The sequence below is a fragment of the Oryzias latipes genome, chromosome 7 (assembly GCF_002234675.1).
Source record: "Oryzias latipes chromosome 7, ASM223467v1".
NCBI classification, from domain to species: domain Eukaryota; kingdom Metazoa; phylum Chordata; class Actinopteri; order Beloniformes; family Adrianichthyidae; genus Oryzias; species Oryzias latipes.
Genome location: NC_019865.2, coordinates 5,993,359 through 6,017,744, shown reverse-complemented (window position 1 = coordinate 6,017,744; position 24,386 = coordinate 5,993,359). Strand labels below are relative to the sequence as shown.

Sequence of the window (24,386 nt, the reverse complement as noted above, 5' to 3'; positions counted from 1 at the left end):
ATTGTGAAAGGGGGGGGGGGGGGTCTAAATGGATTCTCTGCTTGCTGGTTATGTTACTGAGAACAAAAGCAGCAATAGCTTCATACATTTATGAATCACTTTTAAAGCTCGATTCTAACCTCGTTATTTTTTCCAGAAGTCTGTCTTTCTCGCCATGTGGCACTCATCACTTTGTTTTGTGACGATGCAGCAGTTTTACAACCAAACAACACACTCCTCAACATTTCAGGAATTCCAGAGTGAAGGCTTGCTGAAACAAAAGACAGAAAAAAAATGAACATTTTTCCAGTGATTTCTACATTTTTTTTCTTACACATACAACAGCACACAGGCTGAAATCCTCATTATTCCATTTACAAAAGCCGAACCAGAATGCTCAGATGTCTAGACAGGAGGTGCTTTCTAAACTGAATTCGACTGGCTTTTAAGAGAAAATTTAGGAGCTGAAGGAGGCAGAGGACAAAGGGAGTGGCTGAAGGAGGGAGGTGAGGTGCTTCAGATTCGATAACTGCTACGAACGCACAAAAGCAGCATCATCCTCCAATTTTTTTTTTTTTCTTTGCAGACATGGCTATGCTCAGCTTCCAGGGATGCCAGACTCTTAAAAACATTTCACATCGGTGCACACATACACCCACAGATGACTGTGCACACCCACACTGCAGCAAAACATTCTACAAACAAAATGTGTGAAAAACTCTAATCGATACAAGAGGGTGTTGTTGTGCTTGAAGACTGCTCATTTGCTCAAGGTCACCCACTAACACACTGCCTTATTAAATGCAGTCTGGAAACACACTTATTGGCAGCTTCCACACAAGCTCTTTTTCAGAGAACGGCTGGAAGTGAGCACCGGTTCTGCCAACAAAGACACCCCCCAGACTGCCTCCCCTCCATCTTTCCTCTTTCTGAAATGAAGCTGCTTTCCATTTTCTTCTCTCCTCCCTGCATGTTTTAGTGATAGTCTTTGCAGAGCGATACTACACAGGTGAGAATACCTTAGGTCAGCTTCACAAATCCACCTGCTGTTGGTGATCATCTCCATTCCCTGTTGGTTTTTGTGGCTCTTTGTTACTGGGTTAATGCTATGCTAATGGGATGCTAATGGGGCATTGACTGTTGGCTTTACTGACATGACACACCCACACAGAAGGATGTGAATTGAATCACTGTATCGTTACATCATTTGTTTGCCTGGCACATATCATGGGGACAACTGAAGGTAATGAGAACTGTAGAATGAAAAAAAAACTTGCATAAAATAACCAGAAAAATGTCAAGTGCTGCTGCAGTGTGCACATTGCAGGGCTGGATTAGTGGGATTTGTGTATGCAATGATTTGATTTGTTGCAAAATTTTTGCCTAATACACAACTGGGTTGTCTTTTCATTAGAATAGCAGCAGATTGATTAGCAGCAGGACTGGGCTTGAAGATTTATCTCAGGAGAAGCAAAAGGAAAATTTCGTGCAGCCATGAAACTATTTCAGCAGACTGTGTTGTACCTATGTCAGGAAGATAAACTCTTCTTAAGCAGCAGCAAGTCTCTCACAACCGTGGCATAATATTAGTGGTGCAACAAAAACAGCGAGCGATATTGAAGTTATTCAGCCGTACAGTTTTGAGCCAAGTGCCAGTTCAAACGAGGAAAGCAAAGACGTCCATGGATCTTGTCATTTACAAGTGGAGCTAGTGGCCCACCCATTGTATTTTTAACATCACAAATAAGCTGTTTTTCAAATGGCCTTTTGTCATCTGCTCCTGATTCACAACAATTTTAATACAGAAAAACTCAGAAGTGCAATTTTGAGCTTAATTTTCGTAATATATGATCTCCAACATCAGAAAAATGCCAAAGCATCATGGTAAAAACACCAAAACATCTAGAATAATAACTAAAATGTAATTGGTGTCTGCAGCCCGCATGATCATGAATAATAGATCTTTTTATAATGATTTTTTTGTGGTAAACAGTGATCTGTGATGCATTACTGTGTCTGAATCAATGAAATATCAAGTACTGCAGTAAAATAGGTGTGAAGCAGTTTGTGGTGTGCGTGTCCGGTTGGGCGAGCACCTGCTTTCTATTCTCCTTCAGGGTGCATTCTGGCTGCAGCCTTATCTCACAGACAACCGAGACAGCAGACAAACAGATTGGTTTTGGTCAGCACATCTGATCCTCCTCCACATTTGTGGCATAAGTAATGCGGGGGTTTCACTTTATCACTCTCACATTTGGCTTTTACATAAAGATGAGGTGGGAATATTGGAATTTTTTAACATTTTTTAATTCAACATCAAAACAAATAGTTATTGGAAGTAAAAAAGGGAAATCAGATTCTTGATTTTTAGTCTGCTTTCATAAGAAGCTGAAATCTTTCTATGGGGCAAAAGAAAATCACCTGCTTGGGAAGAATTTTAAAGATTAATAAAAAACAGAGACTTTCTGTCACCAACGGCAACACTTATAACTCCATGTTGAAGTGAGTTTAAAAGATATTAAGTAAACAGAACAAAGTCAGTTCATCAAGTAATGGCTTTTGACTGTCAAAACACGTAACTCAGAATTTGCTGTTCACACTAGCAGATCAGTTTCCTTTCACTCCAATGTAAAACCATTCATCCACCCATACATTTTTAGAACCAACTTAATACCTTTTGGGGTCGTAAAGTTGCTGGAGCCTATCCCAGCTGATGTGGGGTGAAGGTGGAGAACACCCTGGACAGGCTGGATGTCCGTTGCAGGGTCACACAATTACACCTTCACACTTAAAGAAAATTTAGAGTCGCCAATCCACCACAAAACGTGTTTTTGGACTGTGGGAGCAAACCCACACATGGACAGTGGGAACATTATACAGAAATGACCCAGCTGGGATTCGAGACAAAAGTACTAACCACTAAACTACCATGCTACCTCCAATGTCAAACTGTATAAAATAAACGAACAACTAGTATATTTCTCTGTACCTCCTCATTTTTTTTCCATATATGACCTGTTGGAATTGCACCAAATGCACGTATTGACTGTCTAAACCTGAGTGCTTGACTGGATGTGTTCTAGCAACAGCCAGATGTGATGTTTTGCCTATTTGCCCATTTATATTAAGGCCAGAATCCTGCACTCTAATATCTTAATACGTTTGTAAAGAGAACTGGGTTCAAACTGATCCAATGGAAGGACTTGTGAACACATGAGCAGTTTTTTTTTCATTGGTATTCACTGACAGACCTGAGCTAGAGGCAACAAAAGTGCAGAGGAAACTCAGAGTCAAAATGTTTAATTGGAATAGAGCTGTTGGGACCAAAGTTCTGCATTTCAATTTTATCCTATACAGCTTCAGTTGAACCCAGTGGACCTCAGAGATTTTTTTTTCTTTTGGTGCCCCCAGCTTCACCCACTTTCATGTCGACTCAACAGAAAAGCAAAGGACTATCCTTTGGTTATTTTAGTTTTAAGCCAACTCTAATTTTACACTTGAAAAGAATGCAAATGTATGTTACATCTATTAACAATTATTATGGTTCATTTATGTCACGTTTTTCAATGTATTATTTCCTTTTTTTAACGATCTGTTGTGCAAAACTGCACTGCTGTTTTCTTTTGCATCTTTTTTATTGCAGTGTGGCTTTTCCCCATCCCTCACATCCGCAATGTTATGAAAGCAGATACAAAAGAAAATGACCAAATATCCAATTTAAAAACAGAGAAGACCTAGCCTAATTTATTTTAAAATTTAATAGGGGGAGAAAACTCAGATTTATTTCATTTGTTGGAGCTCGGGGACGACACCGCAGCACAAAGTGGCCTAAAGCTCGCAGGGGTGACAGCAGATTGGCTGCTTATTTCCTGCTTGGGCATAAGCAGCGTGTAATAATGTTTTTCCAAAATGTGTGCGGATGTGTGAGTGGTTCTGCAGAGAGATAGAGAGAGTGTGAATGAGTGGTAATGAGCAGAGCAGACAGGGGAAAACACTGGTGTTACTTTCATCTCCTCTTCTGCACTGAGCTACTTATGCTGCCTGCAAATAACCGATGAGAGCAGCTTAGCTTCACAAGAAAATACAAGATATATATCAACAGAGTATGATAAATACCATTACAAAATCATTTTGTTTAAAGAAAAAAAAGGGGAGGGGGATTCAACTTTGAATGGTGACCTCCTTTGTCTTTAACATTATGTTGGAAGAATATTTTTGTCTGCTTTGATACATTTTCTTTTCTGTCATTCCTCCATTTCTCTTTGGTGCAATCAATTTTCCAAAAAATGGCTCAATCATCTTTTGATTAGAAAAGTGTTTCTTTATTTTATAATGATGCTGTATTTGGACTAAATAAAAATAAAAAGTCATTTTCTAGGACATAGTTTCTGCAGAGTGGCAGTAGTTCAATAGAAGTTTGCCGCTTAGTTGTGTGCAGGACCGTTAGTGCTGTCCTGACTTCCCATCATCCCCTTGTTTATATGAACCCCCTCTAGCTTACAGCCCCTCACATCGCTAACTTAAATTAAATTCAAATCGGAGCAATCCAGCCGTACAGTTTAGAGCCAGATGCCAGCTGGGACAAGGAAAACAATGTACATGGATCTATTTGTTTGCATGTGGATGCATCAGAATGGAGTGGGGCACGGGGCTTGTGACCCTCCCAGTATATTTTCTACAAAACGAATAAGCTCTTTTCAGCATGTGCTCCTGATTAACAAAAAAGAAATACTCAGAAATGCAGTTTTAAGCTATTTTATTTCTCTATTTTTATATCAGAAAAAAGCCACATACATGTTAAAAACATCCAAAATGCAATTAACAGAGTGGGTGTTTAAAGTGGATAATAAAATTATCTAGCGTGCTTTTGGTTGCTGTGGTTTGTGTTTTTTCTATAACCTAAACAACCTGATGATGTTCAAAGCAATGCCATGCAGAGATTGTTATCGGTTTCACAGCCAGGAGAAAATCTAATATCATATCGAAAAATAAATTAAAATTTTAAATATTTTTTGAATACATTTTTTAATAAAAAATAAATCAATCTGAAAATTTTCAGCTTTATTCACCTGATAAAAAGGTCAACCAAGACAACGGATTATTTATCCCAGCCATTCCTTTTGCATCTCCAAATGGCCTAGTAAATGCTCCATGTCACTTATTTTAAATATTACTATTTTTGTTTTCAATTGTTACCTTTTAGTTGTTGTTTTGAATTTGTAATCTGCAGCATTGTGGTCATGTTAAGATCCATATAAATAAACATGAATTATTCATGTGTAATATTTGGTGCAATGATGTACATATTTTGACTGAGATTTTTTTATATTTTACATTTTATTTTTACAATCTGTCTTTATTTCCAATCCTGAATGTTATATATTCTTTAAAATACCTGGAGAGCATCATAATTTTCATTGTGCTGACAATGACAATATAGTTAATTCTGGTTCTGATTTGATAATAGCAATGCAACGTTTATAAATGGACATATATTGCTAAATAGAAATAAAACTGGAAGTATAAAACTTTAAAGATCTCCAGCTGTCCCTCTGTTACAGCATAATCGGTGTTTTGGTGGAAGGTCTTTCATGAACAAAGAGAACAAATCTGATTAATGTTCCTCTTGTCTGCAGGTACTACATCATTTTGAAGGGTGTAACCTGACTTGTGTTCTTTTATGTTTCTAAACCATGCACATCTCAGTTTTGCAGCTTTGGGTCATTTGTCTGTGTTATGAGCTGCCATTCTCTCTTTACTGGAAGTGGAGGTTGTATTTTGTTAATGTTACTCTTGTTACATCATTGATTTCATGGTTTGTTGTCCTTGTTAGTCCCAGTCAGCTGTGTTATATCTTTACCAGCCATGGCTTCTACCTTATCTTTTGTTTTCTTCTTCTTTTGTAATCTCATCAACATTCATCTCGGTTCTCTTCATTTTCCCATGGTTCCCTGGGATTTTCTTCTCATGCGTTTGACCGGAGCCCTGCTCTAGTCTGCAGCCCTCTTGTGTCACGGCTGGCTGGAGGAGGACAGTTTTACACAATGGTGCGATTCCTCATCCGTGACAGAGAAATGACAACTTGTCTCTTATTCTACTTTGTTTTTCTTCATGACCACCTCTTCCTCTTCTCCTTTCTGTGATGGACTTTTTTGGAAAAATCAAATTTCTGTACAAATGAATTAAAAACCGGCTGAATCTGCTCTCCTGCTGTGGCACATTTTCAGGGCACCCTGGGAGATAAATGAGAAGCAAAGCCCTGCAGCTGCTGGAACATAAAGAAAAAGGGCAGACAGAAGCTGTTTAATATGTTATCAGATGGCATGAGAGGCTTATCTTACCTGCAGTGTAAGCGTAGACCTGCGAGCTCTGAAACATGAGAGCATTTCCCTGGTCACAGAGGGGGGGCTTTAACTTATAAATAATGAACATTTTAAAGAACACTTTTAGTTTGGGTGTGCAGAGAACTTGTGGAAAGGGATTCTTTACTTCCACGTGAGAAGCTCTGTCAAACAAACCATTTATAAAGAAAAATGTCCTATATACTTTTAATGGGAATGTGGAAAATAACAGCTCTCCTGGCTTTCTGAAGTGCTTCGTCAGCCACATTTTTCTTTTACAGAGAAGTACTGAATGCAGCTTCCCTTTCAAACGGATAGTTCTGACATGAGCGAAGCCACAATCAGTGGCTCCATTATCGGGCTGTCTTATTGATCAGTGAGTTTGGCGTCACTGATAGACCATTTTGCACCCTGATAGACTGGAATGAAAGTGCTCCTGTGGAGACGGAAAGGTTTGAGAGCAGGACAGCGTGAGAAGAAAAATGAGAAGGTCACAAAGTGTCCCAATTAAAGCGATGAGGGGATGAGCTGGAGGGGAAGCAGAGTGAGAGAGGGGGGAGATGGAGGGATGAAGGGAAGGACCAGTCAGAGATGAACAGAGAAAACAGAAATATGAAATGAAGAAGCAATAAAACCCTCGTGTTTATGTTGCTCTGATCGTGGAAGTGACATCATTTTGCCTGATCTTGTTTTTGTTGTGCAGGTGTTTAAAAAAAAACAGTAGGAAGTTTGTTGAGTGTCATTAAGCCAAAAACTCTTTATTTTTCTAATAAAATTGCAGTGTCTTGGCCTAATATTTTCTAACTACCCATTTTGCTGGTTTTTCTTTTGTTGTTAGTTTATGTTGACAGAGAGGAGCCTGTCTCCATGGAAACGGACTCAGGGAGATAAGCTTACTTCCCTTGCAGTATGTGGGTGTGTGTGTGTTTTAAAGATATGGAATGATGATTTATGAGAGTCAGATTCACTGAGCAGATACTTGGATGAGCTGAAAAGGACATTTTAGTGCATGTGTGCGCACTTGTGTGTGCATTTGTCATCTTTTACTTTGTGCCTTTTCTGTCATAAATGATACTGTCATGATTTTAAACCACCATAAAAATGATTCACATCACCATAGCGATGGCATGCATGATCAGCCCAAGGGGAAGTCGATGTGTTCCACATAAGAAGTATCTCCCGCTGATTTGATTACCGGAGAATCTTAAGAATTTGCCTCAAAGACACTCAGGAAACCACGATTTACATGTATGACAAATTATGTGAACATTTAAGACTATAGATACAGAAAAAAAATTGTTTGTAATGCTGCTCATCTGTCTAATTTCTGTAAATTCTGTACAGTTTGATGCCTCAATCACAAGAATATTCTCTGTATTTGTTGAGCGTACTTTTCTACTTCAAAACTTTTAAAGATATCCATCCAAAAAACTTGGCTTTTTTTAAATCCTATGAAATCACAGCTTAGGATATTTACTTACATTTTTGTTAGTAGGTGTTTGAAAAAAGTAAATAATGTGGTAATGCTCTTTAGAGACATTATAAAGCTGATTTTGGGAGGAGAACCACAAAAAGTTTCAACACTTCTATGGAAACCACAGTTGTACAAGTAATGAGCAAGTATAAACTCTAACCCTAGGATAGTAGTTAGATAAATGAAAACACCTTTTGGGCATCTTGTAAATGTTTTCATTGCAAAAAGAAGTAGGCTAAAAATAGTAAAAGAACAAACTTAACTTAAGATGAAAATCACTACAAAGCAGTAAAGATGTCTCAAGTTATTTTTACTGCAGAAATCTTATAAGAATCAAAATCTATACATGAGCTGCCAAGTGGTTACTTGATGAACTGTACCTGCTTTAAGCAAGAAAACCAATGTTTAATCACTTTTTAGAGTTTCAAATCAGAAAAATATTTGAAAATCTGCCCGAATGAAGTATCATCTTTTCCGTCTGTTATTTGACCCAAGAAGATGTTTTTTTTTAAGTGAGGCAAGTGCTAGAAATCCGTTGGATCTGGAATTGGTTTATTTCAAGCGATAAAAAAATAAAAATATACCAAGAAGACAAACAAAAGACATATGTTGCTTTACATGGATATATCAAAATTTGGACAATCATTTGTGACTTGATTGGAAAATTAAAAAATAACTAAGAAAGATACATCTCAATTATACATACACATGTAAATAAAGCCATTAAAATTACACTTAATCATAAGTACCGGTAGACATATTTGAACTTATACATAGAAAACATGACACACTGAACAAAAACAGTTTGATAAATTGCTTTAAAATGAGTTGTGTTAAGCAAGTCTTTATAAAACCACCTCTATTTTGCTTATTTCTTTACATAGTTTACATAATTTAGTTCATAATCTGTAGTTTTTACTTGTGAGTCTGAATCAAGTTATACTTTTTGGATTTTTGTTTGTGTCAGGAACCCCTGAGGAAAAAAGCTAACATTATGGGTTATTTTAAAATCTCTTAGGAAAAGGATGAAATGGTTATACGGGAATTCCTTTTTTGTCCAATCAGTTCACATAAGCATATTTCTTCCCAAAGTCTTCTTGTAATAATGTTTCTTCTGCTGTTTCCAGGCAGAACGGTTTTCCTTTAACACAATCCTCATATTGTAAATGAAAAAAATAAGGAAAAGATCTAAACATTTAGAATTTTATCAATTTAAAATGTGTACAAAAAAATTAAAAAAGGAAAAAAAAACTTTTCTGGATCCTCTGTCTCTGTTTTATGTATAAGTCAATGTTGCATCTCTTAAAGGAAATTGTCTTTTTGCTTAAGTTGCAGAACTCCCAGAAAAAAAGAGGAGCACGACCCAACAACAAGCCTGACAAGAAGCCGGCGCCACAGGTAATAAAACATGTTCACACTTCTGGGTGCTCCCCTGAAAAGATCAATAGCAACAGTGGACTCTTTTATATGGAGAAGCACCGACTGATGGAGCACTATGAGAGGAGGGGAATGCTCGTTCCTGCCTAGAATGTTAGAGCTTCCATTACTTCATGACTACATCTGTAGATGCTGCTGAGAGGAAATGTGAAATGTTAATGACAAATCTTAACATCCACTCTCTTCTCACCTCTCCGGAAATGAAATAGAATCTTCTGAGGTGGAAAAGTTGCACTTATTGAGTCGGCTGCAAAAACAGAACAGTACTGCTGATAAGAAAAATAGATGTGTCTGGAAACCGGGCTAGTCTGTAGAAAATGTCAGCAGTCACAAAAAATGTCAGCAGTTTGTTCAAGAGATGGACTGAAGTCAAATCGTACACATCTAAGTAATTGTTTTTAACTAAGAAATTATAAAACAATCATTGATTCGTTAGTTTTACTAGAGTAAACAAGAACTTTAAAATGATTTGTTTATCAGTTATCGTCTGTCAGAACACTCAGTGCCGACTTTGAGCTGTCTCCTTCTTGTGGAGGTCAATTAAAATGCAGATAACTTTATCCTTTATCTCTAACCGTCTTCCTGTGGCCTTTATTTGATCTCTTAGATGCTTGTTTGAAGTGATAAACGTTCCAATCTGAGGCTTTGTTGAAGCCATTTCAATCTTCATGTCTGCTCCAATGTGTCTTGTGATGTACTGTCAACCAAATTCAGATTCGTCCCTGTCTAACAGTTCAGCAGGAGTCTATTTAAGTGAGGTTTCACAGAAAACAGAAGTGCGTAGATGCAGATCAAAACCCAGCAGAGTGGCTCATCAGCAAACTGAAATGTTTATGCAGACCATGATCTTGTCACACATAACATATTGTGTTACAACCTGGTCGACAGCAAATGATAAGACAGATAAGTCATTTTACAAACAACCAAAGTACTGGAAAAAGAAATACTGAGATATCATCATTGTCCCATTTTATAGAAATATCCAATACTAAAGCATCAAGTACTCATCTGCTCCCTTTAATCAGTTTATAAACATAAGAACTAGCTCAGGGTACTATGTCTTTGGTCAAAGAGGTTTTTCTGTAAAAACTGCAAAGGGACAGAACTCTGTTCCTCAAATCATCAGAGGACTGACAACGTTTGTTTCAAAAACATCTTGAGAACTGGCTCATGATGCATCAGACATGGTACCATGCATAATGCATAGGACCTTCTCTAATCAATGTCCATAAATGCTTTAAATCAATGGCTTCATTAGTGTTTCTATCTTTACTGCTTTTTGGTTTACTTTGCGTTTTATACATTCACAATGTTTAGCAATCATTACTGTTCCTTTATATTTACATTAAGTTTTTACCCCTTAACAATGTTATATATTTCTATTGCTCAGTTATATTTTCATTGCATTATTGTTGTTCTATTCAGTTTGTTTTGATGGAGACAAATCCCACCTCTGCAGGAACTAAAATAGCCTTTTGGCTAACTGGTGCGTTTGCAGAGATGCTTTTTATTGTCCAATGTCCCTGTCAAATAATTAAATACATTTAAAGAAACAGAGTTTACAGGGAAAGAAGTTCTTTTCACTGCCATCCTCTGCTGAATATCCTCCACCCCCAAACCGCATACCATAAACGGCTGTAAAGGCAGCGGCCCTCACCTCGTTTAGTGTTGGAAAGGCTCCAGAGGGCGTAAACGAAACACAGCTGAGGAATGAGCGCATACGGTCTTCTCAGGTCAACTTCAGCAGCAGCTCTAGCCCAGTTTAACATGGCTACTGGGTGCATTCTTCTCAGTAGATCCATGTTACCCCACTATCTAAAAAAACAGCAAAAAGTACAAGGTATGAATAACATTTGTATTTTTAGCAATTAAGTACCATTCTTGTTTTTGGATGCTGTTTAATTACCATTTAAAAACGTAACTAGTTGCATTAAGTATGCACTATTTTAATTTAAACCATTTTACATTCTCAGATTTGTCCTGACGCTTATCAGTGCAAATGTAGATCTGTCCCATGAAGGTTTACCGTCTTCCCATTGCTGGTTTTATTTACTTATTTTAGTGCTTCTGTATATATTTCCATGGCAATAAGCGAGTGACCTCTATTTTCCTCAGGGATTTGCAGAAACATCTTTGTTCTGAGTGAGTTAGAAAATGTTCTTTCCTGCTGATAGATGACGTCTGAGGCAAACCACTAACAACTGGTTTGGAAGTCGTCCGTCTGTCTGCTCCGTGCTTCAGATCTGTCCAGAACAAACACAGCACAACTTTGACCTCATCATTCGAAAAACAGAAGTCATAGTTAGTTTAAAAGAGCTCTCTAATTACCTGTTTATTTAATGTAGGGTCATTCTAAATAGCATGCAGTAAAAAGCAGTTTTATCTCAACCTGGGCATTGTGTCTGACCGAGAAACTAAAACATTGGAATTTGTTTTTTTTTTTCTCAGGGATGATGTCAGATCATCAATCTCCTTCCTGAATAATGATCATCCTCTGCCTCGCTTTTTCTTCTTTACTCTGCTACTTTGAAATTATAGGTAGTACATATGAGAACAAATATTACTTTGTCCAAAATATTTTTTTCTTCTTTATTTGCAATACTTGTTGCTTTTCCCGTATAACAATCAAATAATGTGAGACACTTAACTAAAAGCCTCAACACTTTAAATTGACCTTCTCAGAGATGATAAGATTTTAAATCTTTGCAGTATCATCTACAGAAATACAGCATTAATTTGTAACATTTAAAAACCCATTTAGATGAAAATGGTGTTTCTCTTGTTTTTAACATTAATGGTAATATTCTGTGTATGGATTAAGAACATTTGGCTCAAAATTGTATTTTTGAGCATTTCTTTAATTCAAATTGTTGGAATCAGAAGCAGACAAAAAGTTTGACAAGTTTTTATTAGTTGAATATACTGGGCAGGCCGCTGCGCAACAGTTCCATCCACAAGGTGAATTTATAATGAACTACTGCTGCTCTGCAGAAACTATGTCCTTGAAAACGACACGATTTTGGCTAAAAACAGCATCATTATAATTAAAAGACCACTGGGAGCACTTTGAAAATATCTCAAAAGATGATCAAAGTGGGTCTTTAAAGGTAACTAAACCATTTACATGCCTGAAAATGTTGACGTAAAAGGTCATTTAGAGTATTTTGAAATACGAATGAAGTTCCTTTACTTTTGCTGTATCCAACTGGTGGACAATGATCAATGATCATCCTTCTCTGTGTCTATTCTGTTGTGTTTGTTCTCTATCTGGGATGAACCTCTATCCCAGGTCAGGCTGACTTCCCTCATTTGTGTGTCTCATTGTTTATTTTACTACCAGACACTGACCTTTCGGATGCAGCGTGTCAGCATCTGTCATTGTTTTTTTCCATTTCCTCCTTCTCCTACTCCTTTTATACGTTGGAAAAATAGTAATATGAGACTTTATGAATTAGGTTTCCTTTTTCCAAACAGAAACATAAAACATCTAAATCAAAGCTGATTAGTTTGTTAGAGGCAGTTACAACACTGACTGGTAAGGGAAAAAGCCATTTTAAAATTATTTTGAATTAAAAATATTAAAAACCTGAAGTTATGAACTTTGCAAATCTAAATAATTTCTAGTTTCTTAAATTTTGAACACTTTGTAAACTAATTTCTTCTAAAAACCTTTATCGGTATCTTTCTAACGTATTTAAATCTTGCCATCTGTGAATAAACAGGCCAAATGTATCATGCAGAAGTGTGATTCAGAGGTAAGTTATTGGCGTTCAAGTTACAAGGAAGTCAGGATTTTCTGTGGTTAGTCATAATGGTAAAACACAAAACATACTCCACTAAACCTGTGAGTTTCAGAAACAGATTTATCGCCCAAGTATGAGTGAATATACAAAGAATTTGACTCCAGTAACGTTTCCTCTAAGCATAGGTAAAGTGTGTAAACATAAAAATGAGGATTTATTTGAAATTTGAACCAATATAAAACTTCTCATGTTTGTGTTTTCAAAGCTAAGATCAGATAAACTAGTCCTACACCTGAATGTTGCTATCGTTTTTACAGTTTCAGGTTTTTGAAACACAAGCAGCAAATACATTTTTGACACATGAATGAATATTTATGTTCTGGAGGTACAACGTTAACCAGCACTACCTGTTTTTGGATGAATGACATGGCTCTGTGGCATCTTTGTGTGTGTTGTACAGCGTCTGTGGGTCAAAAACATTTGTGTCCCGTTTGTCACCTCACCTTTTCTTTCGTTTCTTTCTGTCCCAGGAGGACAGCTCGGACCTGAAGTGTCAGCTCCACTTTGCCAAAGAGGAATCTGCTCTGATGTGTAAGAAACTGACCAAGCTGGTAAAAGACAGCGAGGCCATGAAGGAGGAGCTTGCCAAGTACAGGTCGCTGTACGGAGACATCAATGCCTCGCTAACTGTGGAGGAGGTGAGGGATCCAATGACTTTACTGTTAACTGCACGGCAGTCTTACGCTGAAAACTCAAAGAATCTAACATTTGAGGGGATGAGTAGGACGGAAGATCATGGGAGGAAGCCATCAAACCATTTTTATGACACCTTGGCACTTCTTTTACAACATTTAAGTCTTGATTACCTTCATAAAAGTGCCATTTACTGGCTGAAAACTGCTCCACGGTGGAGTGCAAACAGTGCATTAAACACAGTGGAGGTTAAGTCAATTCAACCCCTCCTTTTACTTAACACCTGCAGGTTGCTGACTCCCCCCACACCCGTGAGGCTGAGGTCAGATTGCATCTGAAGCTGGTGGAGGAAGAGGCTAACCTCTTGAGTCGCCGCATTGTGGAGCTGGAGGTGGAGAACAGAGGCCTCCGAGCTGAGATGGAGGACATGAAGGGGCCACAAGGTAACTCTCATCCGCCCATCACTTTGAGATAGAAGATGGGACTTCAAAGTGAAAAGCATCTTTTAACCCTTAGAGCAGTGGTCCCCAACCCCTGGGCTTTACTCTGATACCGGTCTATGGAACAGTTGGTACTGAGCGACCTACATTTTTTCCATTTCTACTTGTTATCTGAAGGAAGTTTTATCGTGGAAAATTCCTTGATTCTCTACATCACATCTGACTCATTTTTGACACGTCAAGTCGTTCTGTCACATGTTGAAAATGCCTCTTCCACCTTATTAAAGCGGCTGCACCGCCCGCTAAATTGAAACCCCAAAACTAGCAAAGTTAATAAAAACTAACGTATTAGAGAAATGTATTTTCACAGAAGAGAACCAGTGAGAAAACGAAGGAAGAGCCTCAGACTTCAAAATAAAAGAAAGCTGCATTTAATAGACAAAAATCTCTCTTTTCTCCAAATTTTGATTTATTGTGACAGTTATTCCCACAGACCATCATAAAAATGCAGAATATTCCGCAATTACTGTCTAAAGATACGAGAATGCTGCTAATAAAGTTGTTCAAAAGTAGGATTCGAGTTTATTATGATATTTAGAAAATACTAGTTTCAGAGACCGTTTTTTCTTAAACTCTTATGTACCGTATTTATTTTCTTTAGATGTCGCCCCTCAAAAGCCGAACAAGTCTGAAATTGGCCACTGATTTATTAGGTTTCACTTTTTCAGTTATGGGTTCAGGTAAAATCTAAATCACAATTTAATTCATAAATTGTGATTCATTCACATTCCTACATACTGGTCGGTGAAACATCTGCCTAACATTAAACTCATCTGTGGCCTGAAAAGGTTGGGAATCACTGCCTGAATGGTCAGTGCCTAAGATTTGGAAAATGACTGATTTTGAATTATAGCCAGAGTTGCCGGCTGTTTTCTTTGATTTGTTTTTTATATTTCTGTAATCATTTTGTCATAAACCTTTAGTCAAATATTTTATTTTGTTCTGGATCTTTGTTTCTGACAGGAAATATTTTTGTAATTGTTTGCTCTTCTTTACACAGATGGGCTTCATGAACTTACTGGAGCCGGTGGAGGCCTGGCGTCTGGGCTTGGTCTGGTTGCAGGCGCCATGGTGCTTGGAGGAGGTGCTTCATCGGAAAACGTCATGGAGCTCCAGAGACACCTCCAGTTTGTGGAGGAAGAGGCCGAGCTTCTGAGGAGGTCCCTGATGGAGATGGAGGAGCAGAACAAGCTCTTGATGAATGAAATAAATCGCTACAAATCTGAGCTCCCACCGACGGCGGGCTCCCTGACCTCCGGTTCGCTGATGTCACTGACGGACGGGCTGCTCGACAGCCCTGTGCACTCGATTCAGGAAGGAGCTGTGCTCATCAGCACTGAAACCCCGACACATGAGGAGGACCTCCGATTAGCCAGACTTCAAATTGGAGAACTGAGTGGGAAAGTGAAGAAGCTGCAGTATGAGAACCGTGTGCTTCTGTCCAACCTGCAGCGCTTCGATCTGGCATCTTACCACGGTCCTTCTTCTTCATGCTCTTCCTCACTGAGACTGGCTCTGGAGACCGATGCAGAAGCTGGAGACTCAGCTGAGTGTCTCCCGTCTAGGTAAATGTTTTTACTTTTTTCCGGTAAGCTTGATCTGTTGCTATGGCAACATATGGTAAGGCCCCTGGCCATCAAAAAACAATTGTATTTTTACTTTTAAAAAGTGGCTCCTAACGACTTTTTAGATGTTTAAATGCTCTTTAACATAAAAGATCGGTGTTTTTCCATCAGTCCATCACTACGCAAAGAGCCTGTAGGAGGGGAAAAAGACACCATTGAGATTGAAGAGCAGAAAAGAAGGATGGAGGACAACGCTGACGCGACGTCTCAGTTCCCTGGTTACCTGAGCCAGAAGAACCACAATGCCCTGTTGGCCATGAGGGATCAGGCTCGCTTGGTTTCCACCGCTATACAGCTTCTGACTTCCCCTGAGTCCAACTGCCTCTCATCCTCACCTTCCATTTATCGCAAGGTCTGCAGCAATGAGGCAGCAGAGCCATGTGACCTGGAGAAACCCCAGCCTCCAAGCCAGGTATAAGTCCGGCTTGGTTTTTTCTTCCACGAAAGCAAAATAAAAACACTGAAATATTTCACAGCACTCATGTAGTTTGTGTTTTATAAGATCTGGATCCTCCCCCACAACAGCCATTTCTTTCTTCTTTTTCTAGATTGCAGAACTATCGGACCTGGCAGACCGCCCTCTGGTTGGAGCTCTGACCAGCAGGCTTCAGGCCCTGCAAAGCCAGCTTCAAGCATTTGTGGAGCAGGTCGAAAGCCAGAGCAGACCCACGTCAGATATGAGGGATCCTCAGATGGAAGGAGCATACCCTCCATCCTCGCCCCACCCCCCTGTGCCCTGTTCTGGGGAGGTACAAGATAACCGAGCAGAGGATAAGGTACCACACAAGAATCACACTCCTCTTTCTCACCTTATATCACTTTTTTTTCTGGTTTTATTTTTTGGTTCATTTTGTATCATTTTTTCCCCTCACACCCTTGGTTCTCACTTTTCTTGCATAAGCTTTAGTTTGGCTGAGATTTTGGAAACTTTCCAACTGTTTCTGTTTTTTCACACTATAAAGCACGTATTGACAAAAATAAAACTTTCACCAGCAATTTCACATCTTTAACAAAGAGATTCCCTCATCTTTTACCTTAACATCCCTCCTCTGGGCTGATAAAATTCCAAATTAATGTAAAATCATGTCAGTTTAACTGATGAAAACCTAAAATATACCAGTTATAAGTGAATGAACGCATCAGAAACATTCAAGCTTGAGTTGAAAACTATATGAAACCCCGGGGGGGGGGGGGGGGGGGGGGTTAAATCCCAGCTGGGTGCTTCTTGTATGGAGTCTGTGTGTGCAGCTTTTCTCCAAAACACTCCCAAATTGACTGATTGGTGACTTTGAGGTACTCTGCCCTCATCCTCATGCACACGACAGAACAAGAATATAACAAATCCTTCACATCCTTCCAGTTTTTTCAAATGTCTTCATTCTTGTCTTGCTTGGACCTTAAAGAAAGCAAAAAAATAAAAGTAAAATAACATTGCTGACCCTGGAGAGTTAGTTTTTAATAACCGACAAGTACAAAGCTAATCTGGGTAAATATGTAAGAGTTAATGGCCGAGGAAATGTATATAATACTTTTTAACGCACGCCGTGGAAGCCTCATGGACGACTGTTGCTTCCGCGAAGTGCGTTAAAAAGTGATAATGCACACTTCGAAGGCCATTGACCTGCCTATTCCGATGGGTTGAATAAAGGATTAGTTCAGAGAGAAAGTTCATCTCTTACCGCTTGTTTTTGTCCACATGATAAAGCAAAGGTTGTTTTAGAGAAGACGTTTCAGAAAAATACAAAATTATTATTTTTTTCTTTCTGAAATTAATATTTCAGAAAGCCCTTCAGACATGTTTCATAAATCAAGATTTTCCATGTGGAATACTTCCCTGGGAAGTTTGTGGGTTGTGGATGATTGTCAATGATTTTTTATTTCATTTTAGAAAATCATTTCATAAACAGTTGATTGTTTGTATTAGATTCAATTCACTGTAAACCTAATAATATAAAAGTGCAACTAACTCAGTGTGGATTAAATATATTTTTTACTATGGACCGCCATAGGTTTACTTTTGAAAATAGATCAATAAAACCGATTTGTATATTCTGTTAATTTATTCTGTGAATTTGAAGAACTACTGATTTTATTATAGGATTATTTATTGTTTTTGGAAACTGAAGACCTTTCAATTTGATGTACTGCCCGAACAAAAGAAATGAGATGAAACTATTTTCACTAATTGCACAAAGATGTAGTTGACACTGATGGACTATAATGTTTAGTCTTTCCAACAGCCCTGCGGTCTCTTTTTTCTTTTCGTCCTCCCTTCTTCCCCTCTGCATGGGCACCATAACGCATCAATTTCTGCACCTGACTTGTCAAATGTTCCTCTTCCCCTTTTTAATGCATCCTCATTCCCTTTTTTTCTATACTGCATTGCCTCTCTCTGGACCTTTTTGTTAAATGTCACAATCTTTTCTTTCTTTTGTCACTCATTCCTCCTGCTTCTTTCCCACCTTGTTGCTTCATTGCTCCTTTGGCTCCTGCTGTTCATCCTAACTGCCTTACTCCTTCTCTTTTTTTGTAATTTCTCTCCTCCCTGTTTCTGTTTTTTCTACTGCATATTATCAATGCTTGCACTCCTCTTCTCATCTTTCTTCAGCCGTTCATTCTACCCTCCATCCTTCTCATCTTTTTTTTCTCCACCCTCTCTTTTTGCTCTCTGACCAAGCTCTTCTTCCTCTTCATCCTTTTCTTTGTCATGTGAGACCCATAAGTTACCTTTTTATTTTTGCCTTTCTCTATGTTGTTACATGAACGGACATTAATTTTGGTTGTATCGTTTGTCTTATCGTTTTCTGTTTATTTTGCGTTTTGTCCATTAATGTCTTCTTCTCCATCTCTTCTGTGATTTTTTATGTTTGTTTGTTTGTTTTTTTCTCATTAACTTGCCCATGCATGCATGCAGCAGCCTGATTATAGGGACCAGTCAGAGCCAGACGTGGGAGATGAAGTTGAGGAGAGCAGCCGATCTGTCAAAAAGTCAGAGAATCAGGAAAGCAGCCAGACGGAACTGGAAGAGAGGGAGACGGATCTTGCTGTGGTGAGTTCAGTCATTACCAACACGGCATCTACAAACTGCTGCTGGAGAGCTGGCTTGTGTTTCTGTCCTTCCTGTAGCTAACAGCAACCCCCTCTGATACTAGAGCAGCTCTGAATGTTTCTTCTTTGTTTTGAGCTGTTCCGAAAAAATGCCTTCATGCATTCACACAATCCCAATTTTTCTCCTTAGAAACCATTTTAGGCTCAAAAAGGATGTCATATTTTTTGCTTGGAAACAACGTTGTGTTAGTTCAGCACCATAACTTACTGCATGTCTGGTGATAAACAACAGCAAAAAACTAAACTGCAGCTGCCAAAGGCAAAATTCCATTTAGCTAAAAATCCTTTTTTTCAGAGATGAACTTCATAATATGTCATCAAATGCTTTCCTTCTGCATTGGTAGGCCTTCTTTTGTGAACTTCTTGCTGTAGTTGTCAGAATAGTCTTATCAAATCTAAACAAAAGCCACAAATAAAACCCCATACCATCATTGCGCCAACATAAAAAAAAGAAACACAAATGTGACTGAAAGATGAAGTGTGGCAAACCGCACACAACTGCATTTTTGACAGTTGGTTGATTTTCTTTTTTCAACAGTCTGGTTTCACTGCAAATAAATGACGGTGGTTGTTGGCAACTTCTTTTCGTTTATGTTCATTACTGTAGTTGTCTTTTTTAATGATGTGGAATAAAAAACTTATTCTGAATTTTGTTTTTCTATCTGAGGAAGACATTGGCAGTCTCGGGCTGTTTTTTATTAGAGCTACTAATGCGCCTGAATTTTTATGACATGATTGTTAAAAATACCTCCTTATATTCCAGGGTCTTTTCAAACACATTTACCGTAACCATTTTTTCTAACACTGAACTAAGAAAAAGACTACAGAAAAAGTCACATAAATTCATACACGGCTGATAATGCATAGAAAAACTCCCTGTCCCAAAGACTGGAATCCCTTTTACATGGTAAATCGGTATGAAAGCCAGATGACTACCACTTTTATTTTGTGTCAGTTTGACTATCATTCTATTGGATCGATTTTAAAAAGTAGTTAAATAAAATTTGAAAAGCAGTTAGTCAGGTCTCTTCTTTTTTTTTTTAAGGTAAGGTCTCTTCTAATTGGTCAAGTTCTTGAGGTTGTGACTAAAACAAAAACTTGTAATTTTAAACGTACAGATGCACTACAGGCTTTTGTTTTGTCTTTTGAAGTGAAACTGTTCCAGCTTCGTGAACCCTGCTGCATATTTGCATGAAAATTGTGAGCTCGCTGTAGAAAAATAGCATCAAAAACACAACATTGATACAAATGTTTAAACATAAAAGTCTTATTAATCAGGAGAAACACCAACATATAGCTTTCTGAACATTTGTTTATTTTTTTTATGTGTATAACTTCTATTACTCATTACAATGAAGTCATTTTCCATTCCTTCAGTCTAAACAGTGTTAATACAGAGCACATATACAGTAAACCCTTGTTTTTCGTGGGGGTTACGTTCCAGAAAGAACCTGTGATAGGCAAAAACCGTGAAGTAGAAACCTCTATATCTTTTAACAATTATTATCCAATTAAATACTCTATTATACATTGAAAAGACAGAACAAACCATTTTACAGGCTCAAGCATTTGTTTCACCAATAAAAGTACCTTAGAAACGTTTTTTTCAACAAATAACTTCTGTACTGTACTGTCAAATAATAATTTTAATCATCAATGTGAACAGAAGGCTTCAAATCGCGGAGATTAGCCCCGCCCACCGCGACCCGGAGAATTGTCATTATAAAATAATGATTAAAAAAAGTACAGTGGGACAAATAGTGACTCGGGTGTATTTAACTGCTCTAAGTCCAGACTGAGCCGCTGCATCCTGACTTTACTCTGCAGTGTTTTCTTCTTTTGCAGCCCGCGGTGCAGCTGCAGGTGTGTTTGTTCGGGGGAAGAAGAACATAGTGATCGGCAGTTGGTGTCGCTCTTTTTTCTTCTTCCCAAAAACATCCTTATACACCGACATGCCAACATCAAGAGAATTTGCATGTACATAATGTAAATTTGGCAAGCTGTTTTACGTACGTGTACATATTAAACTGCAACGTTATTGACGCACAGGTAGAGAAGAAGCTGAGTGACTTTTTAGCCAATCAGAATGCAGAACACAATGCACGATGCAAATCCGTGAAGTAGCGAAACCGTGAAAAGCAAACCGTGTTATAGCAAGGGATCACTGTATTCCTTTAACTTTATTTTATTACAAGTTGTTCTATAGCTTGTCTGTTTACTCTAAACAGAACTGCAGCTGCTGGAAATTGCTGCAAAGTCATAATAAGGAAACTAATAAGGTCAGGAAACTGTGTTTAACCTTCAGACCATGTTCAATTTCCAAACACAGCCTCTTTGCATGAAATTCATGATGTAAATTATAAAAAAAGGTCTACCCAAAATGCACAAAAATGTAAAAAAGTGTTTGCTTTTTTGTTTTTTAGTGAGTAAATGGCTTATATTAATTACTAATGACCTTCGAGGTTCTCTATTGATGTTTTCTATTGAGCTTTTCTTTCATTTGCTTCAGTTTCTGATTTTAAAAAAAATTCTCATAATGACAACTTATTCACTTTTAAGAAGCATGAAATTCAGAAAATTCCCATTAGAGCCTTTTACTTATTTTAAACTAAAATGTGTGTAGATTTTGTTTCTAAGGGCTGAAGCTCATTTTCCATGAGCTCCTGTGGGAACAGAGGCATTCTTTATGGTTGACACTAGAGGCTGGGTGGCGCTCCCGGTGGAGGGTGATGGAGAGCAGACACTGAGCCCAGTGGAGGGTAAAAAAGGTCATTAATGGTAAAGTGTTGGGTCGATGGCTCCCACTCACTCAGCAGCCAAATGAGCCGTGGGGGAAGAAGGGTGAGTTTGCGGTGTGAACTTACTGTGGTCTTAAAAGGTCGCTAGGCAAAACTACAAACCAACTTTTATCTGTTTCTCCCTTCATCACTTTGTTGTAAAAAACCTTTTCTTTCCGACATTTCTGTCATTTTTTGACTTTTCCCATTTTAAACCAACTGTTTTTCAACCACTTTTCCTTTATTTTTTATCTATATATTGTCTATTTTTTTCCTATTTTTGTTTTTGATTCCCTTTGTCTTGTGTCTTTTGACTTGTGTCCGTAGCTGGTCCAGTCTGGTGACGTCCCGGACGAGCTGTCTGAAGCTGAGGAGTCCAGTTCTGGGACTCGAGAGAAGCTAGAGAAGGATATAAAAGATCACAAAGAAATTGCTCTAAAACTCTCAAAGGTGAGATTAAAACAAACACGAAACACTTAGCTTTTACAGAAATGTACGTAAAAATTAGTTCAGCTCAGTTTTAGTTAAAGAAATACTTGTTTTTTGTGTAATTTAACAAAAACAAAATGGAAATTTCTCTCTGTGTTTGAAGACCAAGTTGAAATTGGCCTGATATAATTCTTATAAATTAAAAAATCCTCAAAGTAAACAAACATGGATATGATTCTGATAAGCAAAATAAAAGAAAAGTATGTGTTTCTGATGGGAAGGCATGCTTTAACAACAAAAAATGTCTTTTTAATATTCTAACTTCTCTCTAAATATCGTTCTCCTTCCTCTTAGCTTCACGAGGAGCAGCAGAAGTCTCTCCTCCGACGAGACTTCCAGCTGCAGAGTCTGGGCCTTCAGGCTCGAATCCAGCAGAAGTTGTGGAACCAGGAGAGGACTTTGCTGATCCAGGAGTCCCAGCACCTGAAACAGGCCCTGTTGCTGCTCAGCCTCAAACTGCGCTGCTTCCTCAAACAGTGGAGGCTGGGCTTTCAAAAGGACGCAGAGTGGAAGGATGTCCTGGAGGTACTCAAGTCATAAATCTTTCACAAAAACAGAGATTTTAACTTTTAAATGACAAAAAAAAAATTGCAAACCAATTTGGATAAAACTAAAAAATGACAGGTAATGTATGACTCTTTCTTTAGATGAACAGCCTGAAGGACTTATATCTGCTGCTCCAGGAGGACAACCTGCCAAGCCCCACCCACAACACAGACAAGAGAAGCTTTGCAGACGACCAGCCTTTCAGTCCGACTTTAAATGTAAGGAAAGTGGCATAAACAAGCACTCACACACAGTCATGCTTTCTGTACACTTAAAAGCCATCTCTGGATACTCGCCTGCCATGACTTGGATGAGCATGCTTAACTTAGAAACTTGTCTTCACCTTGACAGACACGTCCCCTTAATGTCTTTATGTACACCAGCTCTACAAGTAACAGTAGAACCAGCTGGGAGGATGCACTCACACAATCCTAATGGATCATCTGTGTTCCCACAGTCGAATGCCGTGAGCAGCACTTTGGCGGACCTTAGGGTTGCCCTACAGGATGTGAGCGGAGAGCTGCGTCAGGAGAGACAGGGCTCCCAGGAACTCACTCAGCAATTTGCAAAGGCCAAAGCATCATGGGAAGTGGAGAGGACTGAACTGAAGAGTGTCATAACGCAGGTAAGGAGTAGGGATGTCAGTAGGACTTAACACAAGTAGCTGGAAGAAGGGGCTAAAATTTTTGCTCCCTTTGGAATTCAAAAATTTACTGAAGTGATTATTTACAGCAAAAATAATATTATTTACAGCAGATTGTTGTTCAAGGCCCACTCAGATCATCTTTTGATCCATTGTAAAAGCATTCCCAGTCAGCTTTTAATTATGATTTTTTTTTTCGTTCTTAGTCAAAATAAAAATAAAAACTAGAGTGGTTTTCTTGGACATAATTTCTGCAGAGTGGCAGAAGTTCATTAGAAATTCACCTCTGAGTTGTGGGCGAGACTGTTGGTGCATAGTAAGCCTGCCCACACTTCCCATTACCCATCTGTTTACATACTCTCCTGCTAGCTCACACCTCTAACCTAATATTAGCAGTGCCACAAAAAACTGCCAGCAAAACTGGAGCTATCCAGCATTGCAGTTTGGGGCTAGATGCCAGCTCAGACGAGGAAAACAAAGACGAACATGGATCTATTTGTCTGCAAGTGGATGCATCAGAATGGAGCAAAGTAGGGGGCTTGTGGCTTGCCCGGCACAAACACAATCTTTTTCCAACAATATTTTTGTCTGCTTCTGATTTACAACAATTTGAATAAAGAACTACTCAATAAAGCAGCCAATTCTGAAGGAAGGAAAAAAAAGAAATCCAGATTTTATTTTAAAACATGTGATTCTGTCCTTCTTCTACTTTAGAAAATACTTTCAATGTCTAAGTAAATGTGTGTTTTGGGATTTCACGCTCAAAACTCACGTTCAGTCATAGCTGCGCAAGTTTTTACCACTGTTTTCGTGCTCCATGTATATAACGTGCGGCCTTTGAAAGCGCGTTGAAAGTCGAACCAGATCAAACTCTGACCAATCAGGGATGCAGATTTTATAGGGATGTATGGATGCCGTCCCTTTTAATTCACAGAAGTGCAAACTGTTTGAAAATTGATAATGGAGGAAAATGTAATAATTACGGTTTGTGTCCGGTCGAAATTATATGAGACCAATATATCGTGTTTCAT

At 38.4% G+C, this 24,386-nt stretch overlaps 1 protein-coding gene across 3 annotated transcripts in view; it reads left to right on the top strand.

Moving 5' to 3' along the window:
• soga1 (suppressor of glucose, autophagy associated 1) overlaps positions 1-24,386 on the top strand; it is a 79,566-nt gene that overhangs the window by 41,121 nt on the left and 14,059 nt on the right. Inside the window, exons 5-15 of one of the 3 annotated variants that reach the window (XM_023956415.1) lie at positions 9,124-9,192; positions 13,505-13,672; positions 13,957-14,110; positions 15,168-15,732; positions 15,904-16,204; positions 16,341-16,568; positions 18,710-18,841; positions 22,005-22,127; positions 22,461-22,691; positions 22,814-22,930; positions 23,170-23,337. In XM_023956415.1, the coding sequence (XP_023812183.1) occupies positions 9,124-9,192; positions 13,505-13,672; positions 13,957-14,110; positions 15,168-15,732; positions 15,904-16,204; positions 16,341-16,568; positions 18,710-18,841; positions 22,005-22,127; positions 22,461-22,691; positions 22,814-22,930; positions 23,170-23,337 (2,256 nt within the window). Of the gene's footprint in view, positions 1-9,123; positions 9,193-13,504; positions 13,673-13,956; positions 14,111-15,167; positions 15,733-15,903; positions 16,205-16,340; positions 16,569-18,706; positions 18,842-22,004; positions 22,128-22,460; positions 22,692-22,813; positions 22,931-23,169; positions 23,338-24,386 lie in introns of all 3 variants that reach the window. The other 2 variants (XM_020704474.2, XM_011476824.3) reach the window with 2 other exon arrangements.